The sequence below is a fragment of the Halichoeres trimaculatus genome, unplaced genomic scaffold (assembly GCF_033239565.1).
Source record: "Halichoeres trimaculatus isolate MK-OKI-2021-1 unplaced genomic scaffold, fHalTri1.1 fHalTri1_scaffold_15, whole genome shotgun sequence".
Taxonomy (NCBI): Eukaryota; Metazoa; Chordata; class Actinopteri; order Labriformes; family Labridae; genus Halichoeres; species Halichoeres trimaculatus.
The window spans coordinates 27,306,989-27,333,514 of NW_027437193.1; the positions used below are offsets into that span (position 1 = coordinate 27,306,989).

Sequence of the window (26,526 nt, forward strand, 5' to 3'; positions counted from 1 at the left end):
TGCCGATGATTAAGAGGCCGTTTACACAACAACAGTTTTAGGGTGAAATGCAAAAGTTTTGTTGCGTTTCAGCCCTGCGCTTACACGGAAACAGCGTGCCGACCTTAAACGCAAACTTTCGAAACGGCCTCCGGAGTGGGATTTTTCTGAAACGCTGCCCACACTGTTGCAGTGTAAACAGTAAGGCGGCGTTTTTAGCGGAAACACCGATGTCACACTCCGCTTTGCGCATACAACAGTACAACAGTGCTGTTGCTACCATCGTCGCGAACTACGGTCTTGTACTTGTGCTGCTGCATCTGCTGACTGTCTGTATGCAGATGTGCATCTGTTGCTCCACTTTTTAACTTAGTATTCACCAATACACCAGATGATCAGCTCAACTTTACTTCAGTGGAGATTTCCCAAAAGCTGCTTCTGGACAAGACAGTTATAGCACCACCTCCAGGCCTGACATGCTTTTCAGTCCCTCAGCATTTCCTAGTAAACTAAGATTTTTTTTTACTGCGTTTTAGGGTTGTCAGATGAAACGTTGTGTCAACGGGGCCTAAATTAGCAATTCAGACAGCAGATGGTTTTTTGTACCTGTTTATTTCTGCTATGAAAACGTCTTTTTTTGGTTTGGTGTGTATGTGACTACCAGTACTTCCAGAGCCAGCCTCAAGCGGACACTTAGGCTGTATTCAGACCAGAAAAGTCCTTTGGTCCACCTGATTGGTCCGGATCAAAAGCGGACTTTATTTATTTTCGTTTGGTGCGGTTCGTATTCAGATTGTACTTTTTGCAAGTCGACTATATTCTGTAAACACATCCACGTGTGTGACGATCAGTGCTCTCATTGGACAGCACTGACAAAGGGCGGCACACAGAATACAGACCCAGAAATGGAGGTAAACATGTGTGTTTGCGCTCTTATTAGAGCTGCAAAATCATTTTCAGTTTCAAGAGCAGCTCCTTCAAAGCAGGCTTAACAACACCGTTTACAATTTTGAAACAGCGAAGACGAATGCGTGCAGCAAGGAGACGCTATGCTCTGTGTGTCCTGACCCACAACATGCTAGCAACAGCGTGGCTGAACAGAAGACAGAGGATCAGGTATGAACCAAAGACGGTTAGGTTACGGTGGCTTTACAGGCCAAAAAGGCGCATGTATCCTGTAGTTAGTTCGGATGGACCTTAGTTTGTATTCAGACCTGCACCAGAGAACCACGAACCGCACCAGAGTTCGTTTGGAAGCGGACCGAGACCACCTCAAGAAGTGAGTCTCGGTCCGGTTGTTTGGTCCGCACCAGGGTTCATTTGTGTCTATTCACACCTGCATGGAAAGTCCGCACCAGCGTGGGAAACAAACCCTGGTCCGTTTAAAGTGGACCAAACAGTCCAGGTCTGAATACGCCCTTAGAATCTGCAGATTTCAGCACTTCCACATTGTCTTATATTTTTACACCGGAGGTCGCCGCTTGGTTTGACCCCAGTTTGACCCCTCCTCACCAACTCTCTTCCCCCTACATTTCCCGTCTAGTTCAGCTGTTCTACACAAAACAGGTGAAGCATTTGTTCACAAGTGTCACAGTCTCATCAGAGTCCACTTAATAGGGAACTCAGAGAACACTGCTACAACTTTAGTGACTTTTCAGCTCATGTTAAGTCATTTTAGACCTCTAACACCCGATTTTTGTTTAAAATGATTGTCAAGAGAAGTGGTCGCGTGAATAATCCAATGTCTTATGCCCTTTTTGGGAACATGTGCTTGTGCTCTTGCATGAAGTGAACCATGCTAAAGCCAACCAAAGCGTGCCAGAGCAGAGAAATGAATGGTGCCTGAGCACAGCACACTTGTGGTCATAGTGCCCAAAGGCACTGGACGTTAGGCTTGGGCACTGTTCAGATGGCCAGTGTGACCCGGTCTAACGCTCTGCTAGCAGACATGTGCTAGCTTGTGCCAACTGGCCTGAAAAAGCTGAAACAACAAACATGTCAGTCATATCCATCCAGAGCAGTGAGAATGAGATAGAGTGACGAAGGCGAAAAATTAAAAACATTTTCTTAAAAATTTAGTTTATTTTTTGTTTTGTAAACTCACAGTGCTGTTGATGTTATTTATGGTTTTTGAAGCCTTGTTTTAATTTTTACTCCTGGTTCACTTCTCTTTTTCTGTGTACATCTAGAATAATGAAGAAAAATGTATCTTATCTCATCCAATCTTAAATCTTTCATTCCCTTCCTTACTGCTTTACTTACTAAACACCCATTTGGTTTATATTTCTTTACATACCATTCATGCTTTTATTTGCTATACTTTATCAAATTTTCACATCAATCCACAAATTTTTTTTTAGATCTTAGATACCTTATATTTTTTGGCTTTGGTGTTTAATTTGTTCTTGTCTGTGTTCATGTGTTTTATGCACAGGCAGCTCTAGATCAACAAAGTCTGGAGGGATGTAAAAGTTGTTTAAATTAAGCTGACCTGAACTGAGAGAAAGCTTTAAATCTGAAATTTCACTCAAATAACTATCACTTCTGCACAATATTGTCTACTTTTATTCATCTGACTGCAATCAAATAAGTTTCATATATCAGCAAAGATATTTCTTTTAATACTTGTAAAAGTATGGTCATAAATAGAATGTGATAATTCTTTTAACGATAGTGGTACAGACCGAACTTTGAGATGTTCTTTACAAACCATGGGGCACTGTGGCTCAGAACGATCTTTCATTGCAGCCCTCTTCCAGATTCATGCAGACATTTTTTTCAACTTAATACTTGAGAATCAGACTCTCTGTAAGCCCTACTAGTGATGCCCATACAGTAATATTCTTACACATTAAACAGCTGCAGCCAGAGCTACAGAGGATATGTCCCAGCGGCTTTCACAACCACGCAAAGCTCCTTCGACTGTGATGTGAGTTAAAAGCTCCTTATAGTGGGGGCTAGTTTGTACTGTTTATGTTAGAGAGAGGGGTTTCAGAGCGATCGCTCCAGTTAATGTGCTCGTTCTGTGGCCAGGAAACTACAGACAGTTTTGAAGAATGCCCTCAAAGCATTAGCACTGTTAAATTAGCTTTTTTTTATTATTTACAGGGCAGACCACACATACAGTACAGTTACAGGCTGCTCTAAGAAAAGCTAGCCCCACAGCAGTTCTCGACACAGCCACATCAAAAGCTCCTGAGATCAAATGAAAATCAATGACACTTGTCAAGAACACACTCAAAAGTCTACACCATCACACAGATATAAAAATAAAATCACGCACACTGATCACAACTTGGAGAGACGAGAAGATTCCCCCTTAGTTACAGTAGTAGTTGCGCCATAACTTCACATCTGAAATCAGAGGTTTCAAATTAAAGGAGTACAATCTGATAATAAAACTGACCTAAAGACAGATTATACTATGCAATCACGCATGTACTTAAGGAGATGTACTCCAATCCAACAACGCAGTGCTGCAAATTTATCACAGTTTTGCAAGACCTGACTTCAACGAATACTATTTTAAGTAGTTTTAAAAGGTCTTACTATTTAAAGAACACTGGTATTGACCTCAAGGACATCAAATCCTAAATTTCTTCAAGGTCTTGGATATAATCGTGTAGATTATGAAGTAAATAAGTACTTTCACATTTCATATTTATCTGTATAAGTTAAAGAAGTCATGACAAATCTATGTTACTATGTTTTCCCTCTATAATTATAATCATCAGGAGAGTATGGTTTGTTTTACAGGCAGACACAGTCATGTTATGTAAACTAGGGCTCATTTTGGGTACCACAACACCACAGGACACTCTGATAGAAATCCACTGTATAGAACACAAAGCCTATGAAGTTCAGTCATGCAGAATATTGATTCAAGTTCTATACATTACAGTTCTATCTAACAGGTCCCAAACAGTAACAGCTAGTACGGTTACAACCCTCAGTCTGTGGGGGCTGAGACACAGCGACAGGAGAGCAGCTGAACGAGCTCCGTCCAGGAAGAAGAAGAGGCTTTTAATGGCACAGTTTGAGTCCTTGATCCATGTGAGTCCATGATAGTGCTTGAGTCATTGACAGTTGTGATTTGCTACTGTACAACCAGCGGAGTTGGTTATCAAATCCAGGTAATGTGTGTGTTTTATGCTAACGTCACAAAGAAGGCGATGGCGGTGGAAGACCCGGAGCTCATGTCCGTCGAGGCTCAACCCTGTAGGAGAGCTGGGTGAGCGCCCTCTGGTTGTCGATCACACAGAGCTTCCTGACGTAACCTCGGACCTCGGCTTGGTTTTTGTTTGGCTGGCAAATGTCTGGATCTTAAACAGAGAGAGAAAAACAAATGTTTTCTGGAAATATGTGCATCAGACCATGTGATAAAAGTGTGCAGAGATGTTTTTAGCAGACTCACTGAATGGTTGGCTTCTACAGTGCCTGACCTGCCTAATCGTGTTGGCTATAATACGCTGAAAAAAACAGGAGAGGCACAAAGTTAGGAATAATACCAACACAGAAATGCAGAAAAACACATCCAGATTAAAGTTCGCAGTTTTCACTTTCCCAGATCCTCACCATTTTCTCAAAATTGACCATGTTGTCAATGAAGGTCTTGTTGCCCTCATGTGTAAACGTCATATCTGTAGAGAAACGAAATGCCTTTTAAAACCAGCCATATTCCCCCTGAAGTGTATTGCTATGTGATGGAGAGAGGTGTGGTACCTTTAAGAAGGAGGGGCATGAAGGGGATGATTGGCGGCTCCAGTTTGGTGACAGTGAGTCGGTAAGATCGGTGGTTTCTTGAAGGATCCTGTTACAGCATACATAAAAATTAGTGAATCTATCAACATTTTCAACTCAACTGATCCTTAGAAAAGTTTTTAACTAGTGCTGTCATACGATTAAAAAAATTAATGTAATTAATTACAGGATATGTAATTAATAAATCTAATTAATCACATTTTAATCTCATATCTGCTTAAGGTCCCCAAATATATAATCTGAATTCTAGGACATTACAAAATTGTAGTGCATGACTCATCAAATGAATACACAAAGAAGAGAAGATTTTTAAATCAATTTTTTTTCAACTCGATCTCAATCGTTTACTGCGTCTACAGAAATAAATTGTGTTTTTCAACAGGGGGAAGCGAGGTATGGCGGAGTTTGTCAATCACATTAATGATCTTTAACTACTGTGGGCGAGAGCGGTGTGCTCTTTGGATGAGAGCTCAGCAGGGATATGAGGAGAAGATGTGAGATGACAGAGACATGGCGAGACGCTGCAAGTCAGAAAAGTTCAGGCAGCTAACACTCATACTGAGGATGTGTCGCAGTAGTTCAGAGAGAAAGAGCGGCGCGATCGTGAGAAAAGACGACGGAGATAATGTAGAGGATCAAAGGATGGAGCGCCGGAGATATAAATGATTGAAAAAAAAGAATATTTTGTCTGTTTTTTGGATCAAAAACAGTGAGAAAGACATGAAAGAAGAGAGGCCACTCTTCTTTGGTAGTTTTAGTGTTTACATAGTCATAGAAAACAAGATTATTTGGATCTTGAAAGATCGTTCAAGATGCTCTGAAAATGGCTGGCAGCCAATGAGTTAATCCCGTTAATTTTTATAACGCATTAATTTGGGGTGTAATTAATTAATCTACTGAACACGTTTAAGTGACAGCCCAAATTTTAATATATTTGATTTTGCTCTGGAATATAGCCAAGCTGTAAAAGTCTTTTGTTTGATCACCCAGTTTTATTAGACATCTATTCGTGCATATTTAAAATCTAATTGCAAATAAGATCACAAAATATTGAGGTTAAATCCATCAACTCACCATCATACTTTCAAACTCAGCGTAAAACTTCTTAAACTTGGTGGGGAGCTTCTGCAGCGGGGAAATCAACACAGAGCTTAAAGAGACTGAAGAGCAAGACAGTTAAAAGGAAGAAAAAAAAAAGTTTACCTCCCACGTCTGGCTCAGTCTGCTCACAGCAGGGTTGCTCATTCCCATAATGATGGCAAAGAATGAATTCAGGTTCTTAAACTCTCTGCAACTACAAACAGAAGACGAACAAAGTGAATACATGACAAGCAATTAAGAGAAGCTTTGGCAAACGAACGTGTATGAACAGGTCCTGCTCACTGTGCAGCGATCTTGATGAACTTCTTTAGGAGCTGGACTCGCTTGCTGAGCTGTCCACACAAGCAGACCTCAGTGACCACCCACAGCTGGACCTGGTTAAACCTCCGCAGGAAAAGGTCCAGATTGGCCGTGGTTCTCTTGAAGCTTTGCCGACCGAACGTGTGGTAGAGCAGCTCGTGCTGGGGGGTGAAATGAGATATCAGATGTGACGGGAAGAGACACACAACTCCAGGATGTGTTCTCTCACAAACAAAAATGCTGCAGCAATCCCCTCATTTTAAACAAAATGTCTCTGCAGCACTGGGTTTGTCTTTGTGTGCGTGTGTGCGCGCACGTGTGTGTGTCACCTCATGCACACAGCTGAAGAGCTCCCAGTCAAACATGGTCATTTGGTAAGCGAGGTCCTTAGAGCTCATCAGCTCAAAAGTCGACATGGAGCCTGCAGTGGGGCCGTCCTGGTCTGGAAGAGTAGTCTGATGCACACAGACACAAAAATCACAAACTGATCACAAAAACTAGCTTAAAAAAACTCTCATGACAAAGATTCCTTTTTATAATGAAAATAATTTACACAAAGCAGTCAGCACTTCACAGTTTTTACTTTGCTTTGAACAAACTCCATCTTTGACTTGAGTATCCATAACAAAGAATACATTCTTTCACTCATTTCCCAAAACATAAAGACGTACTGTCTTGTAAGAAAAAACCTTCATGTCTTACAATGCTGTTGAGCGTGTCCCGGGGACAGGCAAATAATCGTCCATTGATGTTCACAGTAGAAAATACTGACACGTCATTGGGCTTGATGACCTGTTTTTCTGGAAAACAAAATTTTACAGTCAAGTTTTTACCATGACATAATGTCAAAACACTAACTGAATATTGAGGGTCAGTAGCAGAGGCTGTTATTCAGCCCACTAGTCATTTTTCATAGTTAAAATCCTGTTTCCTACATACAGTCTATAAATCCTAACCAAGTAACAGGACTCTGCTTCTGTAGCTAATTATAATCTGCCTGTATGAGTCACTCTTCTTGTGATATAAACCATAGGAAAGGCTCTCTCTTGGTGACATCATAGCCCCTCCCACCCTGTGCCGCGTGCCCAGGTCATTCCCCCTTTCTGAGTTCAGTCAGAAGTGTTTAAGCCAGTTCAGTGATCTCTTCCTTATGTGCGTCCATGAGGATTAAGTGAGTAGCCTACACACCGTTCATTGATTGAATGTGTTTGTGAGTATCTCATCCTGATTAGGAGGGCCTGGTATTAGCAGTGGGCTAATCGCTACCGCTAATACCAGGCCCTCCAAACTAGCTATTAGCTAATCGCTAACCGCTAACTAGCTACATTGACTGTAAAAAAAATGAACGTCCGCTTGCTCGAAGTGAGGTCTCCACAAAAACTGCTCCCCCTGGTGACTGGCTGCAGTAAAGGTTTAAAAATACGGCTCTCCAGTCATTCCAAATGGGCTGTGGTCAAACTTTAAAAAATTAATACTCCTCTTAGAAATGTTTCTCATGTCCGATTGTTGTAGTGATTTGAAGATATTATTTGGCTTTCTTGTATCCAAGTCCTCTTTTTTTCTGAAAAGTTTAGTTTTCATTAGTTATTCAAGGTTAAAAACAAGGCTTTACGTCACGTTTAACGATGATTGACAACTGCCGTTCTTGTGTATTTTTTCAGGGATCGTAAAATATGTCAGGAGGTAGAGTCAGGAAGTGATTAGACTCTCGAAAGACAATGAATAATTATTATCTATGTCACCCATCTCCACTCAGATTCTCCCAGAATCCCTCATCGTCTCTACTGCGCAGACTCTGTCTCCAAACTGCTACAATGGTGGCGCCTGAGACGGCAGTATTTTGGCTTCAAAACCGTACAATGATAAATGGCAGAGCCACACTGTCTACTCTATATACAGTCTGTGGCTAGCTAGCGGATAGCAATTAGCGCTAAGGATTAGCATGCTAGCTCTTGTACTCTTCATATGCTTCTTATCTTTAATGCTGAATCATGCTCACTGGTGATGCATCTGTTTGCTTTACGTCTTATTGTGTGAGTAAATTAGTGATGTTAGTTTAATGGTAATGCTGTTATGCTATAATGTGATTGTCATGGATGTGTAGGGATAGTGTGCAGCGTCATCAACATTGTGTTGATGGAGTCCTTTTCTTTGTCTCAAACCACACATTCATAAAGCATAGGTCTGTATTATCAGTACAAATGACCCTGTGAGATTTAAAATAAAGAACCTGAAGGCAACCAATAAGATTGCTATGTTCTGACCGACACCTCCAAGCAGCACAAACCATCCCAGTCTTAGAGCTTCAACAGGAAACACAAATATAAAGTTGTCTTACCACCAGCAGAGTTGAGGTGGACCAGTACAAGCTCATCAGTGGTTCCCAGTTTGTCAGCCACAGCACTGATCACTTCTTTCCCCGTGGCTGCCACAGCAATGCGGATTGTGGAGTATGTGTGATCACAGCAGTACACCTTCAACAGGACTGGATACACAATCAAATTTAGTGTTGAACAAAAGGTTAGGAGTTACCAACTTACAGATTAACTTTGACCATATAATCTGACGTTCACTCCCTCGCACACTGTGACTTACTGTCGTCTTGGTTCCTGATGGGCTGTTTTTTCTGCAGCCTCTCCTCTCCATTGCTGAATTGTCGTATCAGGGTTTTCTGTTAAATTTCACCCAAAACAGTGCAGTCAGGCTCCACAGCACTTTGATGCAGCTAAAATGTAAAGTAGACTGTAAAATGTTTTTCAGGAAAAATCAGACATACCTTTTTTGTGGCTTTGGCTTCTTCAGAGCTGCAAAAACAGAAGAGAAAATGATGCCAAAGTAACATGGCTGGCATGCCAAAAGGTGCAGTAAACACTGTAGTGTGTAGGAGCTGGTGGACATACTGTAATTTAACGACTTTCTCCAGGTCGGGGACTAAGTCTTTCAAAGCTCTTAGGATCCTGGAGTCGTTCGATACAGACCCATACAACTCCTGGAGGTACAAAAAGAAAGAAAACCATACAGTGCACGCTCATTGTGTTTGGTTTGTTATTCGCTGATATCCTTTAATGAAAGATTTCCCGCCATCACCTCAAGAAAAGAGATGGCAGCTGGCTCCTCCTGCAGCAGGTATGAGTGTGTGTTAACCCAACGCAGGGCCAGGATGAGGGCCCGTCTTTTACTGTTGATTGCATACTCCAACCTCTCCTGTTCAGAACCGGGTGGAGCAGCCGTGTGGTAGGTGCACATGAGGTTAAAGATAAATACTCAGATGAAAAGATCCAAATATACTGTACAGTCATTTAGGAATCTGAAAATGTAATGTATCCTGGACTCATCTACAGTTTTAATTTAATTAAATTAAATGTATCAAAGTCAAGGCTCTACCATGTGTGGTGAGATCATAGACTGTATAAAACACAGATGCAGACACATTATTTCATATGACGCCAGCTGTGAGTTCCCTTTCGAACAGCTACAGAGCGCCCGTCAGTCAAGTGACTTGAGCTGTGTCTCTGATTGGACAATCAAATGATTCTAATAACTTCTAAACCGCAGAGCTAGAAAAAAAAAACCTCACAGTACAATGTGTGACGATAGTCAAATCAGCATTTTAGATCCAAGCCATTGTTGAACCAGGCTGTAAATAAGTTTTTAATGCTGTAAAAGTCTGTTTTTATGGCTGGGTGTGTATGTGACTTCTGGTCTGCAGCCAGCCTCAAGCAGATTCTCAATGAACAGTAACTTTTAGCACTTCCACAGAGGCTTCATTTTTACTGACCAGATGTTGCGTCTTGGGTGAGATAGAGACTTCAGGGCTGGTCAGCTGGTAACCCAGGCCTTAGAAAGCCAGCACCATACAGGCTAATGACCTAACCGTAGCTGAGGCAGCCTGAGAACTCCTACCTGGCTGTTAAACGTTAAGGTTAAACTCTCAAACCCTAAAGACGCTCCACTGCCAACAGACTGTTCATCCAAAACAAAATAAAAGTCTCACCACTGCAGCTGTAGTAAACACTTGCATTTCAATGACTAAGACATTAAGAAAAAAACCTGCCAGGCGGGGATTACAACTTGTTACAGTGGTGTGAAAGGAGGTGTGCACTCAGTTCATTAGTGCTGAACTGCTGCTTCAGCACCCTGTCAGTACCACTGTGATACTATGCAGCAGACACTCTCTGGGTTGGTGTCAAAATAATAAACAGGACAAAGTGTCTCAGTTTCTGAGCCTGGTTTACTTGCAAGTTGTTGTCACAGGCTGCACATGTAAGAAAAATAAAGGAGCCAGGGTAAATGAATTCAGAAAAAAGGATATTGTGCCATGAGTAGAGGGCACAGCTGGCTGTTGGGCATGAAGACACAGTGCATGAGGACGAAATCATCCACTGCTGGGTCTACAGAGGAAAAAAATCATTAGAGACACAGGTAATGAAATTGCTGGCTATTAAAAAGTGTATCTTCCTATGCGTCCTCCATTTTTTCATTTTAGCTTAATAGGTCTGTGGAACCAGCCATACAGACTGTAGGCCTACCACCTAATCACTTATGCATTAAATAATATGTCTACCTGGCTCACTGTGGTGTATGTCCATCCTCATGGTCTCCAGGAAGTGCTCCAGAATCTTCTCTGGCGTTCCTGAAATAACGGTGTACCTGCAAAAGGAAAGAGGAATTTCATAGAGGAAACACAGGTCTAGTTTTATGAGGCCGCCTTACAAGATTTATATTGTTCTGTTTGCTTATAAGTGTGTGTGTGAGGCTATTCACACATACTTGATGCTTCCCAGGGTGGAGGCACGGGGACTCTTTTCCAACACCAGCACAACTTGGTCATGCTCTTTCAAGCGCACTGTGTTAGCCTCCACATCCTAGAATGAAAACAAGAGTTGGGTGTATTGTGTTTTTTTTAAATGTAGTGTGGGTCTTCTGCCAGTGGGGGGAGACAAACAACACAATAAGACAGTCCAAGTCACACTCGCTGAAGTGCATCTAATCTTTGACTTAGCATACACTGGTTTTTAACAGCTCTTGTTTCAGTGTCAGTAATGGTAGTTGTTGAATTAAATCACAGAGTAACCGCCCCTCTCCTCTGCCCACCCTGAGTATCCTGTTGAAGTCTTCCTTGTCGACACGCAGGAAGTGGCAGTTATCCTCCCTCAGGACGATGGAGGCAGCACGAGGTGAGTCTGTAACCAGGGCCAGCTTTCCGAAGTCATCCCCCTCGTGGAGCGTACAAACCACACCCTATGACCAAGAAGGACACACACAGATAAAAACCCTTCAACATACAAACAGGCTTTGACACTAACACAGCTCTTTGTCATCTCAGGCCTTGAGGAGATATCAGGAAAAAAAACAGACTTCAGGACTAAGATGACTCATTTGTGCTGTCAGTGTTTCTTTGCATGGTTCATGTGTGTATGCACACATGGGATACGTGTGTACATGCACTCACAGGCATGTTGAGTATCTCTGCCTGTACAGTGGCTGTACATCAGCGTGTTGTGTGAAATTGTGCATTCATACAATCCCCTAAGCCTTTTAATTATACTGTTGAGTCACAGTGAAATGAGCAGAGTTTGCCAAACTCCACTGCTGGTGTTTCACAGTCCCACAGGGCACAAACTGTTGGTTTCATCATCCAGACACGAATCGCTACACATTACCATCACATTCAGGTCCACGCTCCTGTGTCACAGACAGAAACTTAAAGACGTAGGCGGAGTTATGCATCACTCACCTTTCCGTAGATAACCACATTGACGGAGCCCTTTTGGATGATGTACCATGATGTTCCCTCCTCTCCTTGGTTAAACACTGAGACAGGAACAAACACATTTGACCACATTTAGCCCAAGACACATATATATCAGAGCACCAGAGGCTTTATCATTGAAATGTATTCCACCTTGTGTGGACATCAGAGAGCTGAGGGAGCAGTAAAAGTAAATACATGATGTCTGCAACATGATTTGGATCAAACTTGACTTGCTTCTTAAATCTGAACAGACATGTCTTAATTCACTGTGTCCTGCACTCTCTCTGAAGCTATAATCATTCATCACAAATAACAACAATCACAGAACAAAGACAGCCCTTATAACACTTGTTGTTAATGACTGTCTTGCAAAAAGGAACTGCCAGCACCTAATTAGTCTCACTTGCAACAAGCCAAAATGTGAAAAGATGATTACATACCCAGGGAATATATTATGGGTTGTGATGCCCCTCATAACGTGGGAAGGGGGTGTAATAGTGTCAGACTTTTTAAACCCTACAGGTGCACTCTGTATTCATACTCAAAAACACATTCCAGGGCAGAGCAGGCAAAGTGAAGACTCACACACTGTCCCAGCTTTTGCATGCGACTCAAAGATCACAACGCTCGCCAGTTCCCTCTTCACCTACAAACCAGAACACACAACTCAAGTCACATAGGATTAAGCAGTAGTGTAGGAACGTGTGTGACAAAAGCAACATGCAAAGACTTTTTTCATCAAAGATTGCTCAAAGAGACATGGGGGGTGTTAACATTAATCACATAACACATGCAACAAGTTTGCTAACACATCTATAAAAACATTGTGACAAGAGGATAATGAAAGGAAACAGTAGTAAAACCTTTTCCTCTCCTGAAATGAGATTCATGCGACTTTTCATTATGTAATAATGAGATTGCATCTCAGACAATCTAGTCACTTAATTAGATTACTACGAGTCTGATGGTGTACGCTCGCGAGCACAGGGCCTGTTAGTGTAAATCTGTGTACTATTATACTGATAGGAGAGATACTGACAGGGATGCTCATCTCTCCCTCTAGTCCTCAAAACAAAAACACTGCCATAACAGGCGCTGATGTAATGCCTGCTCTTTTGGAAACCTGCACTGTCCCTTTAAGAGAGAAGTGGACCAGCTGACTCACAGTGTTTGAGAGGTGGGCTAAGGCCTTGATGTGAAGCAGCTCATCGTAGATGATCTCTAGGTCGTCCCCTGTCCTCTGACCGGGCCTACGGACACACACAGAGGTTAGTCAGAATGAGTGCCCCGCAAAGATTAACACACAGGCTAATGCAGAAACAGTGCTGTAATTACCATGATAAGTACTGCCATTTCAAATGATTCAATAATTAATCTTTTATTTGACAATATATAACACTAAATTCACAACTTACATTCAAATTGATCCTTTTAATGTGACTAATGAAATCTACACACTAAGTAATATGATCGTGATGATTATTGATTGTTGGGTTAATGTAATTTGAAGTTGTGTTTTGTCACTGACGATTTTCTCAGGATCATGCGCAGCAGTGCGTCCGGGCCGATCTGAGCGAGGAAGAGGATGGTCTCTGGCAACTCTTCCTCACTCTCTCTCTTCTCCTCCTCACTTGGCAATGGCGTGTCCTCATCCTCATCATCAAGGAAGCGGTAGAACAGGTATTTGTCTTGGAAGCCAAGTTCCTGATCCACTAAGGAGTAGAGGAGAAGTGCCCCAAAAAAAAAAAAAAAACATAAATAAATAAATAAATAAATAAATAAATAAAAAAAAAAAAATAAAATAAAAAATAAGATAAAATTGTCTGTGAACTTCTAGAATTTAAAGGTAGAGTCTGCAGGTTTTTCTTAGAATGTCATCTTTTACAGGAATTATCCTCATCCTTCTCGTCACTTCTGGGTCTCTATAAATGTGTGTCAGTGTCTGTGTCTGCCTTGAACCCACTCCTCTGCCTGTATGTTGATGTTCTGGTTGTTTCAGGACGTTTCTGGGCAGAGAGTAAGTGTGGTTACATCAGCCAATCACAGATCGCCCAGTGCACAAGTGACTTAGTGTGTTGGTAATAGCGAGTGGAACAAGCTATTCAGAGCAGCTACGATAGAAGACGTAGCACCGAGAGAGAATAACAAAACCAAAGTTAGAGAAACACCAAACAGGTAAAACTTTCTCCTAAATGAGGGGCTCTTGGAGAGCAGCTCAGGACAAAGAGCGACACAAGCTGGATTTCTGTTAACCATGTATGTGTCCTGTGATCATTTGATCTTTTTATGAAATTTCAATGCTGGTATTTACACGAACAATTCAAATCTGATTGATCAGTTCTTTAAAGGCCAGACAGAGATGCAGGAGCTAGCCCTAAAAAGGTTTGGATTCAATCACTCAACTTGAAACATTTTAAAACATATGCAGTGGAGCTAAATTGTTAGAAATATATATTTTTTGAGTAAACACATAAACCATGATACTAAAGCAACAGAAGTTAAAGTTATAGTTACCATGGTTGAGGCCTCCTTCCTCAAGCAGCGCCTGCCACATGCCAACAGCATGCGACCGTGTGAGCACACAGGCGCTCTGCAGCACCAGCCAGTCAACCAGCTCTGTGCCTACACAGCATTGTCTACAACACACACACAGTTCATCTCGTGAATGTTTTCACTGAGCTGTTGTTTGCTTTAATTGTGTAAATACACAGTCAGAGTTGTTAACAAACACACTCCTACCTGTATGTCTTCAAGTGGTATTTTCTGTCTCTAATCATATGAGGGGCTCTGGACAAGATGGCGTTGCGGAGAACTTTTCCTGCTCTCTGCAGCTTTTCAGAAGGAATCTGCAGAAAAAAAGAATATGAGGTCAGCAGGAATGTCCCCATCTGATACACTGATCAGTATCGGCACACATTATGTCTATTTTTGGAGGATCAGATAGTATCAGCTTTTGTTACGTGATTGGGACCAATCCAGTTTTCACGTGTTTTCAGCACCACCGCGCTTTACGCCTGCTGCAAATCAAACCAGGTTGCAAACATATCTACTGTGCGGCACTACTTCTCTTTGGAAAGCAATGACGCTGTTTTACTATCTAGTAAAACAGCATCTACATTTGTAAAGCAAGTGTTCCTTGAAGAGGTACCAACAGGGCTCACTTTGATACAACAAACCTGATTGGTCATTAACAATGGAATCACCCAACGGAGTACAGGACTTATCAGAGAAAGGCATCAGTATTGGATTGGTATCGGCAAAACATATGAAAAAATCGTATCGTAAGTCAAAAAAATTGTATTGGGAAATTCCTATTTAAAAGCTGACCATTTCTCCAAAATAAAATGCTAACACTGATAAAAAATAAAGAAACAATCTGAGATTTTGTTTTCAGGACATAACATGGGTTAAGAAAATGTAACTCCATCAGCCCCTGACTAATGATGTCTACGGCATAACAGTTAATAACAATTTGTTGTTTATGTTAATGTGAGAGATGGTTGAAAGTCTAATGGTGTTGGACTCCTGCTGTCAAGTCAGATAAGAGTTTTGATAATAGTTTTTAAACTGTTGAGGTTTTTTTTTTTTTTGAGTAAATCCATCAATCAACAACTGACAAATTAACAGATTGATTGAAGGTGCCCAATTCTGCGAAATAATGTTCATTTCAGTACCAGTGTAAATGAACACAGGTTAATAAACTAAATATAAAAGCTTTTTACAATCTAACAGACCTTATGACTATAAATAACACACTGATAGGCATGTACATAAATGTATGGAACTGAAACTGCAACTAAAGACAGTGCAGCACGTCATCACTCTTAGAACTATGAAACACAAGGTGCATACAAACTGAGCACACCTGCATCTGAAGAAAAGAGAACGACAGATGTGCGCTCACATACACACAAACACACAGCTGCATCTAAAAACAACAAAGGCTGGCATGCTAATGGGGCAGATGGGACCTTTCTTCTATGTGCATGAATTAGCTAGCATTAGCATAACTACAGAGGCTGAGCTCTGAGGCAACTCTGTCTCTTCTCAAAGCTCACACAAGGTTGGGTTCGTTCTGGCATTTTGAGTCACTAACAAACATGATAATGTGAAGCACCAAGTGCACTATGTTACAGCACTGTTGTCAAGTTTACTGTGTCCTCCATCACTGCCTCAAACTTACTGGATACTGGGTTTTTATTTGGCTTTTTATATCACATTAAGGAGAGTAATTTTTGTTCAGCTGTGAAACCACTATCTGCACATTTGCTTAACTCTGCAGCCTCTTCAAACAGATACTTAGAAAATTATGGGCAAAGGGGAATCAAAGGCAAACAGAGGCTGCCTGGACCACAGTGTGTTTGTTGTGAGTCTGGCCCATTCATGCTTAGACTGCTGCAGGAAGGGCACAGCTCTCTGAAACGTGTTGGCAGAGGTTATTAAAGGGATCAAGTTGCAATGCTGAACCTTTTTCTTCCTCCACTTCCTGTATGAATGCAGGACGGACGGCTGTGTTCCAAACAGTGAGCGGAAGTGAGCATTTACCTTGTTGTGCGCTTTGTTGGCAGAGTCTGAGTTCATGTTGTCTTTGTCTGCAAGTCCTGTGGAGGAAACGAAGACTGAATAAGAAGACAGAGAATTCCATTTTTCCTCCAAAATGGACAAAACCAACTTTCAAACTGAACATTTTTAATCGGTATACAATGTACCTTATATCAGATTAGAAAATAACCTCCATAAATAAAGTGATCCTTTCTGCGTTCATACTTCCTTTGTTTAAAGCTCCAAGTGACTTTCTCTTGTTACCACTGCCAAGGATGACTGAAACGCAAAACCTCCTATCTACAAAATTCTCTGATTTGCTGATTTCACGCTGGATGATGAGAAAAGGAATGCGGCTCACATTCAGTCTGCAATTAATATCGTAACATAGTCTAAAATCAGTGTGTCATGCATGGAGTATTCTTAACAAAAATAATTATGCAAGAAAACAGCATGTTTTTTTTAGTTTTCTCAAAAAAGTAAATTTTGCAGATAGGAGGTTTTGAATTTCAGCCATCGTTATAACCATCGTTATGTTTTTGGGAGGGTTTATGTTTGTCTGTTTGTTTGTCTTTGAACAACATAACTCAAAAAGTAACAAACAGATCTTGATGAAATTTTCAGGAAAACTTCAAAATGGGATAAAAAAGAAGTGATTAAATTTTGGAGGTGATCCGGATCACCGTCTGGATCCAGGACTTTTTTAAAGGATTCTTTATCATTGTGAGATAGGGCTGTTTTCACCATATGTGTATATAACTCCACTATAAATGGTCGGATTGCTTTGCAAAACAATACAAGACAAGGTCACCATCATTTCTGACAGATGTAAGAGTACGATCCAGATCCTGGCAATATTCTGGATACTAAGATCCAGAATATGAAATATGTACTGGGTCATCATCATTTTCAACACTGTCTGGAAACAAATTGTCATACAAACCTGCAACTAACACCTCATTGTAGCAGACAGTCTGCTGAAAGGGAGTATAACATTAAAGTAGGACTAAAGTGTTAAAACATATTACACACATTCATTGTACTTTTCTTATTCCACAGAGCATCTGAGTGTAAGTGTGTCTACTCACTGTCATTGTTGGATCCGCTCTCCATTGCTCCATAAGGAGGGGCCAACAGTCCCGCCAGACTCTGACGATACTTCTACAAGACAAAACACAAACATGCATCACAATTCATGTCAGTCTTCAAAGCATTAACACCTCTGCTGTGATCTTATATTTCTAAGACATCCTCATCTGGTAAACACTTAACGCCATGACATTTCCCTCTTCTCTCTCCAACACACACTTTGAAACACACACACAAACCACAACTACCCCTAAAACAAAGCCCTTTGTACAACCAAGATCATTTACATGCAGAACAACTAACATTATATAACACACACACACTCGCTCATACTCGCAGCAGCATTTGAATCAGGGTTAATGAGAGCAGATAAATGTGTGCAGATGCTGCTCTTACAGCTGTTAGGGAGTAGAAAATGTGAGAGTGTTTCTAGACTGAGCTATGCACAGCAGGTCACTACTGCTCAGCTTAAAGGTCATTACCTTGTGAGGAGAGGGAACACACACACACACACACACACACACACACACACACACACACACACACACACACACACACACACACACACACACACAGGGAGAGACAGAGAGAGCATCTGTTTGACCCAGAGACACAAACGCTCTGATGTCTTTCTCACACACTCAAACACACCCAAGAAAACAACAAAACCATTTCTGGAAGTTTCAACTCACATTTTTTTTTCATGTAAGGCTACCACACAATACTCGCACTGCACAGCGCTATATTCAAGGAGCCAGACTCACCTGAGGTTACACACTCAGCTGCCAAACACTGCAGGGACTCAGACCCTTGAGAGCCGCCCTCTGCTCCTCTACAACACACACACGAGCCACAGGACAGCATCCTGCTCTGAACGAGCTGCTCTCATCCTTTCTTCCTCCTCTTTTTTACCCCTCTCTCCTCAAACACAGTAACCCTAGTGTCTCCCTCAGTCTCCTGCCCCCCCCACCTCCTCTCCTGCTATCACTGGACCGAGCCAAGAACCTAACCACCCTCTCTCCCAGGTTACCCTGGTGATCCACATGACTGAGCTACACCACAGGAGGGGGAGTGAGAGGGAAGGAGGGAGGGAGAGGGAAAAGGAAGCACAGGAAGGGGAGAAAGGAGTAATAAGGGTGAGGTGGATAGAGAAGGAGGAAAGGACAGAGGCTGGCAAAAGACACAGCAGGGGCGGAAGTGAGATGGAGAGCAGGTAAAAGAAATAAATAAAGATCAACACGTCAACCAAGCACTTCACATCTGCAACAAACAACAACACACTGTTTTACATTTCCTCCGTGATTATTTCTCCCACTTTCACTCTGTGTTAGCATGATGGGGCAGCGCTTCCTCCTTTCATCCTTTCATCAAACACATGATTGCATTAATCTCGCAGCTTTCTAGTCCTCACCACACACACACACACACACACACACGCTCCAGAATGAGTCCATGTTCACACAAACAAGCAAAAACACACAAGGATAAAAGACAAAGACCCTTTTACTACGAGCTGAATAAAATTCAAAAGAGGACAACCTCGGGCTATGTGTTCTGCTTTATTTCTCAGGTCCAAAAATAGACGGCAGAAAGGGAGACTGGGCGCACTTCAGTGACTAACATTATAAGCCTGGTGATGATACGAGGCACGCTTTTAAAAAAAAACTGTTGTTTTATCAGTTTTAGTCTCCATACAGTCATTATTATCTGTTAAGACAAGGATCTAACTCAAACGATCTGTTATTGAAAAACAAAACGAGGTCATAACTTTCTTTATGGTGTAAAAAAATCCTGAAATTAGCGTGAAGCATTACAGATTATTTTTATTCACAGTGAAGGGTTTTCGTTTGCTTCTTAAAATATGTACGGTCAATGACTCAAAACCGGATCAATATTTAATTGTTGTGTTTCTATAAGGTCACGTAGTACGGACATAAAACTGAAAGTAATATGCATAATGCTGCACATTTTCATCAGTATTTCACTTTCACACTGAAATCCTTTCCACTGTCACACAGGGAGGTTATTACACTTCACTTCATCATCTCGAGGAAAGCTGTATATTTCAGCAGATGGCTCACTTGGAGATTCATTCCTTTAGCAGGAAGCTGAAAATTTTTTTGTATTCTCAGTCCAACCTCTAAACCTTTATGTAAATGAAGTTCTAATTTTACAAAAAGAATCAAAATATCCAACAGCAACCTTCAGAAGCAAGAACTTATGCACAAGAAAATGAAAAAAAGCATAGAGCCAGTGTTGTCAGACTCAACCAGTGAATGGATAACGTCAATAAATAGGCAGCTACTACAAAGCTAACCCTCAAAGAAAAGGTCAGGCTTCGACCAAAGAAATATAATTCAGTGCTGACTCATACAGCATCCATTGCAATCTTAAAAATATTTGTTTGTGATTTTCATCCTTTTATGTCCGAGCAAAAAAGACGCAGCAGCATCTGTCTGAAGTTACCAACTCTGCACTACACGGGGTAATTACGTTTTTTTTATTTCAACAATCTTTAGGTCCATAGAAACTAATTTTTAGGAATAATTCCCCTCAAGAAATGCCTAATTACCCTAATAAAACAACTTTTATTTCACTGTCATTTTAGATAAGAGAAGGTCAACAACTACACCATTAGTGTTGTTAATACATCTGTTCTTTTCCTACAGGGACTTGTAGAAATATCTGCTGCAAATAAAGGCAGAATTTAATTCTATCTTGTACCAAGAGGCTAGGGATGGGCACCGAATTAGATACTTTTATAGGTACTGACCGAATTCTGTGAAAAGTACCCAGTACGAATACACATAAAACCAAAAGGTACCATGTCTAGGTACCTAAAAGCATCCTTGTGACTGTGAGGAAGTGGAAGAGTAGGAGATTTTCCATGCTGGACATGAACACAGCATTGCAAGGTTATATACTGAAGAATAAATATGGTCAATTGAAAAGAAAAAAAAACATATTTTATTATTAAACAAATTAATGTTTTTTACCACATAAACACAAAAAAGTACCAAAAATTGACACATTGAGTACCGGTACCGATTGCCAGGTACCAGACATTGGTACCGTATCGTTTTAAATGTGAAAGGTACCCATCCCTACAAAAGGCACACAGAGAGTAATATTAAGATCAAACCTGAGTCAGACAGTTCCATACAGCTGAGAGATCCCTGTATTTAACTGTTTCCAGTATTACCACAATGCCATCACTAGGCATGTAAACAAATACTTTAAAACACTCCATATTTCAGCTTTTATGCTGTAAATATTGTTACATTTGTACACAAGCATTTTTCATACTCTCTTCTCTCTCTTTACATCAGTCTTACGTCAGGCGTCCTCTGATGTGTGGATCTAAATCAGGGATCTCAAACTGGTGCCATGCAGGGCCAAGAGGCTGCAGGTTTTCTTTCCAACCAAAAACTCCACCAGCTGATTTCACTGATTATTCCCTGCTCTCTGCTTGAAGGTGAGGTAATCAGTGAAATCAACTGGTGAAGTTTTTGGTTGGAAAGAAAACCTGCAGCCTCTTGGCCCTCCATGGCACGAGTCTGAGATCCCTGATCTAAATGGTGGGGCTGAGGGCACAGCTATGGTGGACAGCCCTCTTGTGGTTAAATGCGCTATTACACTGAATTATTTCCTAAAAGGCAGTCCACGGGGAAAGACAAATCGAGGTGGAACCCTTCGGTTATGCTACCCCTCCAGCTCAGACTCACAGCCACACACTCTGTAGTAAAACTCTGTGTCTCTCACCTCCCAGAGGCTCTTGAACTCCCTCTGCTCGATGCGAAGCAGCTCGCTGGTCTCTCGGCTGACAATGGTAGCGTGGCGGGGAGTGTTATCCAGGATGGATTCCCCAAACGCGGTCCCGATTCCCAGAGTGCAGATGGTGACAGCATCCTACACACAGACATATCATTTTTCATACTGCTTGCTGTTTACATGATCAATGTTTGATTTTAAGCATAAAGTGGATAAAATCAGCCCAAAAACATTGGAGTAATGGGCAGCTCCTCTGGCTCTGCTCGTTGCTCATACTTCTTATTATCTGTGAGTCTAGGGATGCAGTTAACCAACCATTCCACAACCACTTACTCATTATAAAGTCAGGAAAACAACCAGCTAGTTATACATTCAGCCTATTTAACATCTTTAAACTTAACAAATGTTGAAAATCCAAGGTGATTTCCAAGGTTTTGTTTTTCTGCATCAGAAAAATGAAACAGAATCGACTCCAGTGTATGGAGAGGGACAGAAGTGTGTCACAAGTTTTTGTTCAATTGGATCAAACTAGAGTTTTTGTGTTTCACTTTAAGACAACACAATCATCAAAATAGTTGCATTCTCCTGAATAGTAAATGTGTCACTAGACGGCAAACAGCAGCAGTTAAAACATGTATCCACAGGCTTGCTTTTTAATGGGCAGACATGGAGGGCAGACAGATTAATGTATGGTAATGAATGCAAAGAAATTCACATTTGAGACCAGCAAATGGACTCAGTATAGAAAATATCTCTGGGTGCTGGAGATAATTGGACGGGCTGGAGGGAGGAAAAAAAAGGCAAACACATGTACAAAATGTACAAACACACAAACCAACTGTTCACTGATTTGGGCAAATGACCAAAACACTATGGAAAGTGTTTAAGCTGTCCAAAGTGACATTTAAATATAGCATCACAAACTAGGCCAGCACTGGCTCTTTAGGGCGACACACATGAAAAGGACATTTTACAATGGAGGGGCTTTGAATCAGGAAACAAATCCGCTCCCTTCGTCTCTTTTCCCTCGCCGCTTCTCTCCACTATACGTTCAGCGTCACAGTTTCTCTGGTATTAGCGGAGTACAGCAGAAACATGATGAGCAGATCTGTTTCTGTGCTGTGGTGTATTTTTGCTGTGGTGTATTTCAGCGGTGAAACATAACCTAATGTACTGGATAAATGTCAGTAATTAGGAGAAAGCCAGTCATGCTCAACCAGATCAGTAACATGAGGAGTGCTGGTGGAGAAGCCTGCATCTTAACCAAAGAGGTCACCGTGAAAATAGCACAAGAGGGAAAATGAAGATGGGACTCAGAAAAGCTGGTTACAGGATGAGTCCTGCCATGATTTAAAATTCAAATCATTATTCATTCATTCATTCATTTAACCAAGTTAAAATGGTTTTATGGAAACAGACAGCAAATGAGCTTCAGAAGTGAAACTGATCTGGATGTGATGGATAATAACAGCTGGGAGCTGATTCTACCTGGTGATTTGCTGTTTCTGACACTTTGACGTCCAGTGATCCAGACAGGACAGCGTACCAGCTCGTGCCAATGTCCCCCTGTCGAAACACTACAGACAGTAAAACATGTTAAAGAGTTTTAAAGAGTATCCTGGTGCAATTATATCACAGCAAAAGAAAAATCTATCTCGACCATCAAGAAGAAAATTGATCATTTCTATTGAGATATTTTTAATGTCTGTTCCCATTGCCAATCAGTGCACTTAGATGCATACCGTTGTCCCACTAAGGTAGAAGCTAGATTTTAAAGCCACAGCGGTGGGTCTAGTCTTGTCTGTGTACACATGCAGAAAAGAGAATTGGACATCTGGTCGGGAACATCTCGCTGCACTTCGATAGACGCTGCTGTCTCCTTTTTTGGTAAAAGATATACTTATCAAATTTGTTTCAGTTCACCAAATGACAATGGCCGAGGTGGATGCAGCTGTAGCTCTTTATGTTTCTTGCATAGACTTGTTGCTCTCTGTTGCCATGGTGATTGTTTGTTGTGATGGAGCACAGGGATTTTTTTTATCATGATCATCTACTCCCTATTCTAGGTGAAATCTGCTCATGCTGAACTCATGCCGAGACCTGCCGAGTCCTGACGAATCCAACCGCAGTCCGACAAAGCGTGTACATGCGCATTTAATAGCAATCACATTATATGTTAGTTGATCCATCCATACTAAGTTTTTGGTCTGACTAAGCTGTTTTCATGCACCTTGATAGTCCGATTTGGTGCTCACTAAGCTCACAATCCAATTTCTTAAGCTGCATGTAAACACACTGACTGTTGGAGCGGCCTTTGCTTGCTTGCATCTTTAAAGATGCTCTGAGGAGGATCTGTTTTAATTGGACTGCATCGCCACCTTCTGGCCTGGAGTCTCACACACACTGTTATGAAGATGTGACTTTTAACTAAGCATGTGTTTGTTCTGGAACAAATCTTCTATGTTCAAGACAACTTTTTACCGGATACAGGGCGATGAGGTAAAGTACTTATCAGTACAGTTATGTAGCGCTGTTGTTTGAAGCGTAACAACATGTAAGTTTGTACTGTACGTCAGTAGCCGGCTATATGCAATGCTACTAGCAGCCCAGTGCTACAATGTATCCATAGGCTAACATGTCAACAAGCAAACTGTCAGTTTGTACAGTAGTTTAGTAGCATTACTGGCAGCTCGGTGCTCTAAGACATGTCTGTAATGTGTAACATCAGTAAATCCTGGTTAGCTATGACCTGCCAGTCATCTACCAATCAGAGCTAACGTAACCTCACTCTTCATTTTACTGATAGACTCTCAAAGTTTGAACAGACCACTGCAGAATAACTGCTGACTGTGGGTTGGTATGAACATTGACACAAAGAGTTTAGCCCCTGTGTTATAGAGAGATACAGCCTGAGCTAAAGGCCAATTAGCCTTAAGCTCAGGCTGTATCTCTCTCCTGTTTATCTTTCTTCTGCTCTTCTGTCCTTTTTCTGTCTGACAGTTAGGCTCCTGTGTCCACCATCACTACAAAATTAATCACAGAAATCGTTTTTAGCAGAGAAAAACACAGATCTCTCTTCTCACTACTAAGCTTCGTCAGCTGGCCTAGTGTTGTCATAGAAACCTAGATGTGCCGTCAATCTAGTGCTGCTCAACTCATTCAAGAAGCTAAGAGCTATTAGCTAAGCTAAGAAGTAGGATTTCAAAATAACATATACTGGTGCTGATTATCTCATTTTAAAGTGTGGATTACGATCAGGCATATATCTAGAAGGGAGACTTTTTCAACATCACTTAGAAACTCTTCACAGCCCCTTAAGAAACCATGCCACCTTTTCCTTCAAAAAGGTAATGCCCATTTGATTCAACTCTTTAACTCACTCTTTCTCAAAGGAAAGAAAAAGGGTAGTACACATCAAAACAGGATTTTCAGCTCCTAAAAGACTCAATAGAATATTAAAACAGAAAATGTTTGATGACCTATATTTTGTAGTGTAAATGGTTATTTTCACAGTTTACTGATCCATAGAAAAGTCATAAAATAATCAATAAACCATTAGTCATAGTTGTGTACATACACAAAGGTTCATCCAGGACGCTGAAGAATGTGCTAACATCTTACAGCAGTGTAAAGAAAGGCTTACATAATCTGTGTATGCAGAGGTGTCTAAACAGGAATAAAAATAACCATCGTGCTTTGCATTCTAATGCAACATGCTTGAGACACTCTTCAGAAACAGCGAAAGGATCATCTGCAGCCTGGCTGAATTAAACACAAGCAGTACTTCTGCTTTCATTTCATCCAGAAGCTTTACCCTGTTTCACTGTAGAGAGCTTCAGAGGAATCTTCAGTCACTCACAAAACAAGTGAAACACTTGACATCAAACTGTATAAAAGTATGTTTGTGTGAACAAGTACTCACAGGTGATGCCTTTCTCCAAACACTCGTAGAAGGCACAGGTACAGATCTGCAGTAAGAGCGGAGGAGGAAACCTCTGGAAGGCTTTGACCTCTCTCAGCCTGGTCAGGATAATGTCCACATCCTCTCCAGAGCGCTCTGAGGGCCTGACCACAGACAGAAACATCAGGATTTCACCCAACATCAAATGAAAAATCTTCTGAAGCCTTCTAACTTTTCATAAACAAACTAATGGGCTGTAAGGTTGAGCAGGCTGTGTATCTAAAGCAAGTCTGTTTCTTTATGAACAATAAATCAAAATACGAAAAAATACGAAACTGTGCTTTGAGAAAGAGAGGTTGGCTGTAAGATCAAGAACAAATAGTTATGTTTTGTTGTGAAAGCTCACTGCTCTGCCATTGTTGCTGAATGCATTAGTGTGTGTGAGTGTGTGTGAGCTGCTTCATTGTTGATCCTGCTCTTACTGATGAAGGCTGCAGGCGTTACTTTTCTCAGCTTAGACTCCCCTCAGCGTGTTGATGTTAGATTTCATTCATACTACTGCTAATGCTGCTTCTAATACACTTACATCACCCTCACACACACACACACACACACACACACACACACCATTGTAGCACACCCATCAGGTTTAATCAGGGAGCTTAAACACTTCTCTGCAGCATGGCGAGCTCTCGTAGAGTACGCACACACTGCAGTTATCCCATTCATTCATTTATTTTGCTGTGCTAGCGATTGCACGTGTGTGTGTGTGTGCATGTCTGTGTGTGTGTGTGTGCTCACACAGAATAGCTAATGCTCCTCTTCCTCCGTCGTTCAGAGGCTGTCTATCCCCTCTCCTCTTTCAGCTCCTTCCTCTCTCCTCGCTGCCAGCTCCCCCTCTTTGTCTGCCTCCTTCACTAAACATTTCTCTAATCTCCTTCCATTTTTCTCCTCTCCCCAGCCTAGCTTCCTTCTCTTTTAGGAACATGATAGGCAAGATAGATAGGAACAAAAGGCTTTCTTTTTTCTTTTAGTTCCCCCTTTTCCTTCTTTCCATTAACACACCCGCATGCACTTCCTGTTATTATCTCTTTATTTCTGCTTTGCAAGCTCACAGGCAGAGACGACTCCCCTTTTATACACACGCACATGTACAGAAATAAAACACATATATTTTTGTCCCAGAGCTGTGTTAGATTGTCCTCTCCATGTCCCTGTCCTCCCAAATAAACACAGCCTAAAGGCCTGCATTGTGCAACACAATTTCCGGTGTCACAGCATCTGCCACAAGCTCAGGTCCAAACACAGGTCTTTTCTTTTCTTCTTC

The 26,526-nt window shown here is 41.4% G+C and overlaps 1 protein-coding gene across 1 annotated transcript in view; it reads right to left on the reverse strand.

The window, feature by feature from the left end:
• Positions 1-2,683: 2,683 nt before the first annotated feature.
• Positions 2,684-26,526, reverse strand: part of LOC141804330 (rap guanine nucleotide exchange factor 4-like) — a 30,163-nt gene continuing 6,320 nt past the window's right edge. The window contains exons 2-30 of the mRNA XM_074688699.1: positions 25,221-25,363; positions 22,787-22,875; positions 21,290-21,436; positions 17,527-17,599; positions 16,442-16,497; positions 14,636-14,742; positions 14,411-14,532; positions 13,425-13,608; positions 13,062-13,146; positions 12,482-12,542; positions 11,879-11,955; positions 11,236-11,382; positions 10,912-11,006; positions 10,706-10,791; positions 10,454-10,532; positions 9,229-9,379; positions 9,042-9,130; positions 8,918-8,945; positions 8,737-8,812; positions 8,480-8,626; positions 6,844-6,941; positions 6,471-6,596; positions 6,124-6,302; positions 5,944-6,034; positions 5,815-5,865; positions 4,702-4,789; positions 4,555-4,619; positions 4,394-4,448; positions 2,684-4,301 (exon numbers count right to left, since the gene is read on the reverse strand). Coding sequence (XP_074544800.1) covers positions 4,174-4,301; positions 4,394-4,448; positions 4,555-4,619; positions 4,702-4,789; positions 5,815-5,865; positions 5,944-6,034; positions 6,124-6,302; positions 6,471-6,596; positions 6,844-6,941; positions 8,480-8,626; positions 8,737-8,812; positions 8,918-8,945; positions 9,042-9,130; positions 9,229-9,379; positions 10,454-10,532; positions 10,706-10,791; positions 10,912-11,006; positions 11,236-11,382; positions 11,879-11,955; positions 12,482-12,542; positions 13,062-13,146; positions 13,425-13,608; positions 14,411-14,532; positions 14,636-14,742; positions 16,442-16,497; positions 17,527-17,599; positions 21,290-21,436; positions 22,787-22,875; positions 25,221-25,363 — 2,923 coding nt within the window. The 3' untranslated portion in view covers positions 2,684-4,173. The remainder of the gene's footprint in view (positions 4,302-4,393; positions 4,449-4,554; positions 4,620-4,701; positions 4,790-5,814; positions 5,866-5,943; positions 6,035-6,123; positions 6,303-6,470; positions 6,597-6,843; positions 6,942-8,479; positions 8,627-8,736; positions 8,813-8,917; positions 8,946-9,041; positions 9,131-9,228; positions 9,380-10,453; positions 10,533-10,705; positions 10,792-10,911; positions 11,007-11,235; positions 11,383-11,878; positions 11,956-12,481; positions 12,543-13,061; positions 13,147-13,424; positions 13,609-14,410; positions 14,533-14,635; positions 14,743-16,441; positions 16,498-17,526; positions 17,600-21,289; positions 21,437-22,786; positions 22,876-25,220; positions 25,364-26,526) is intronic.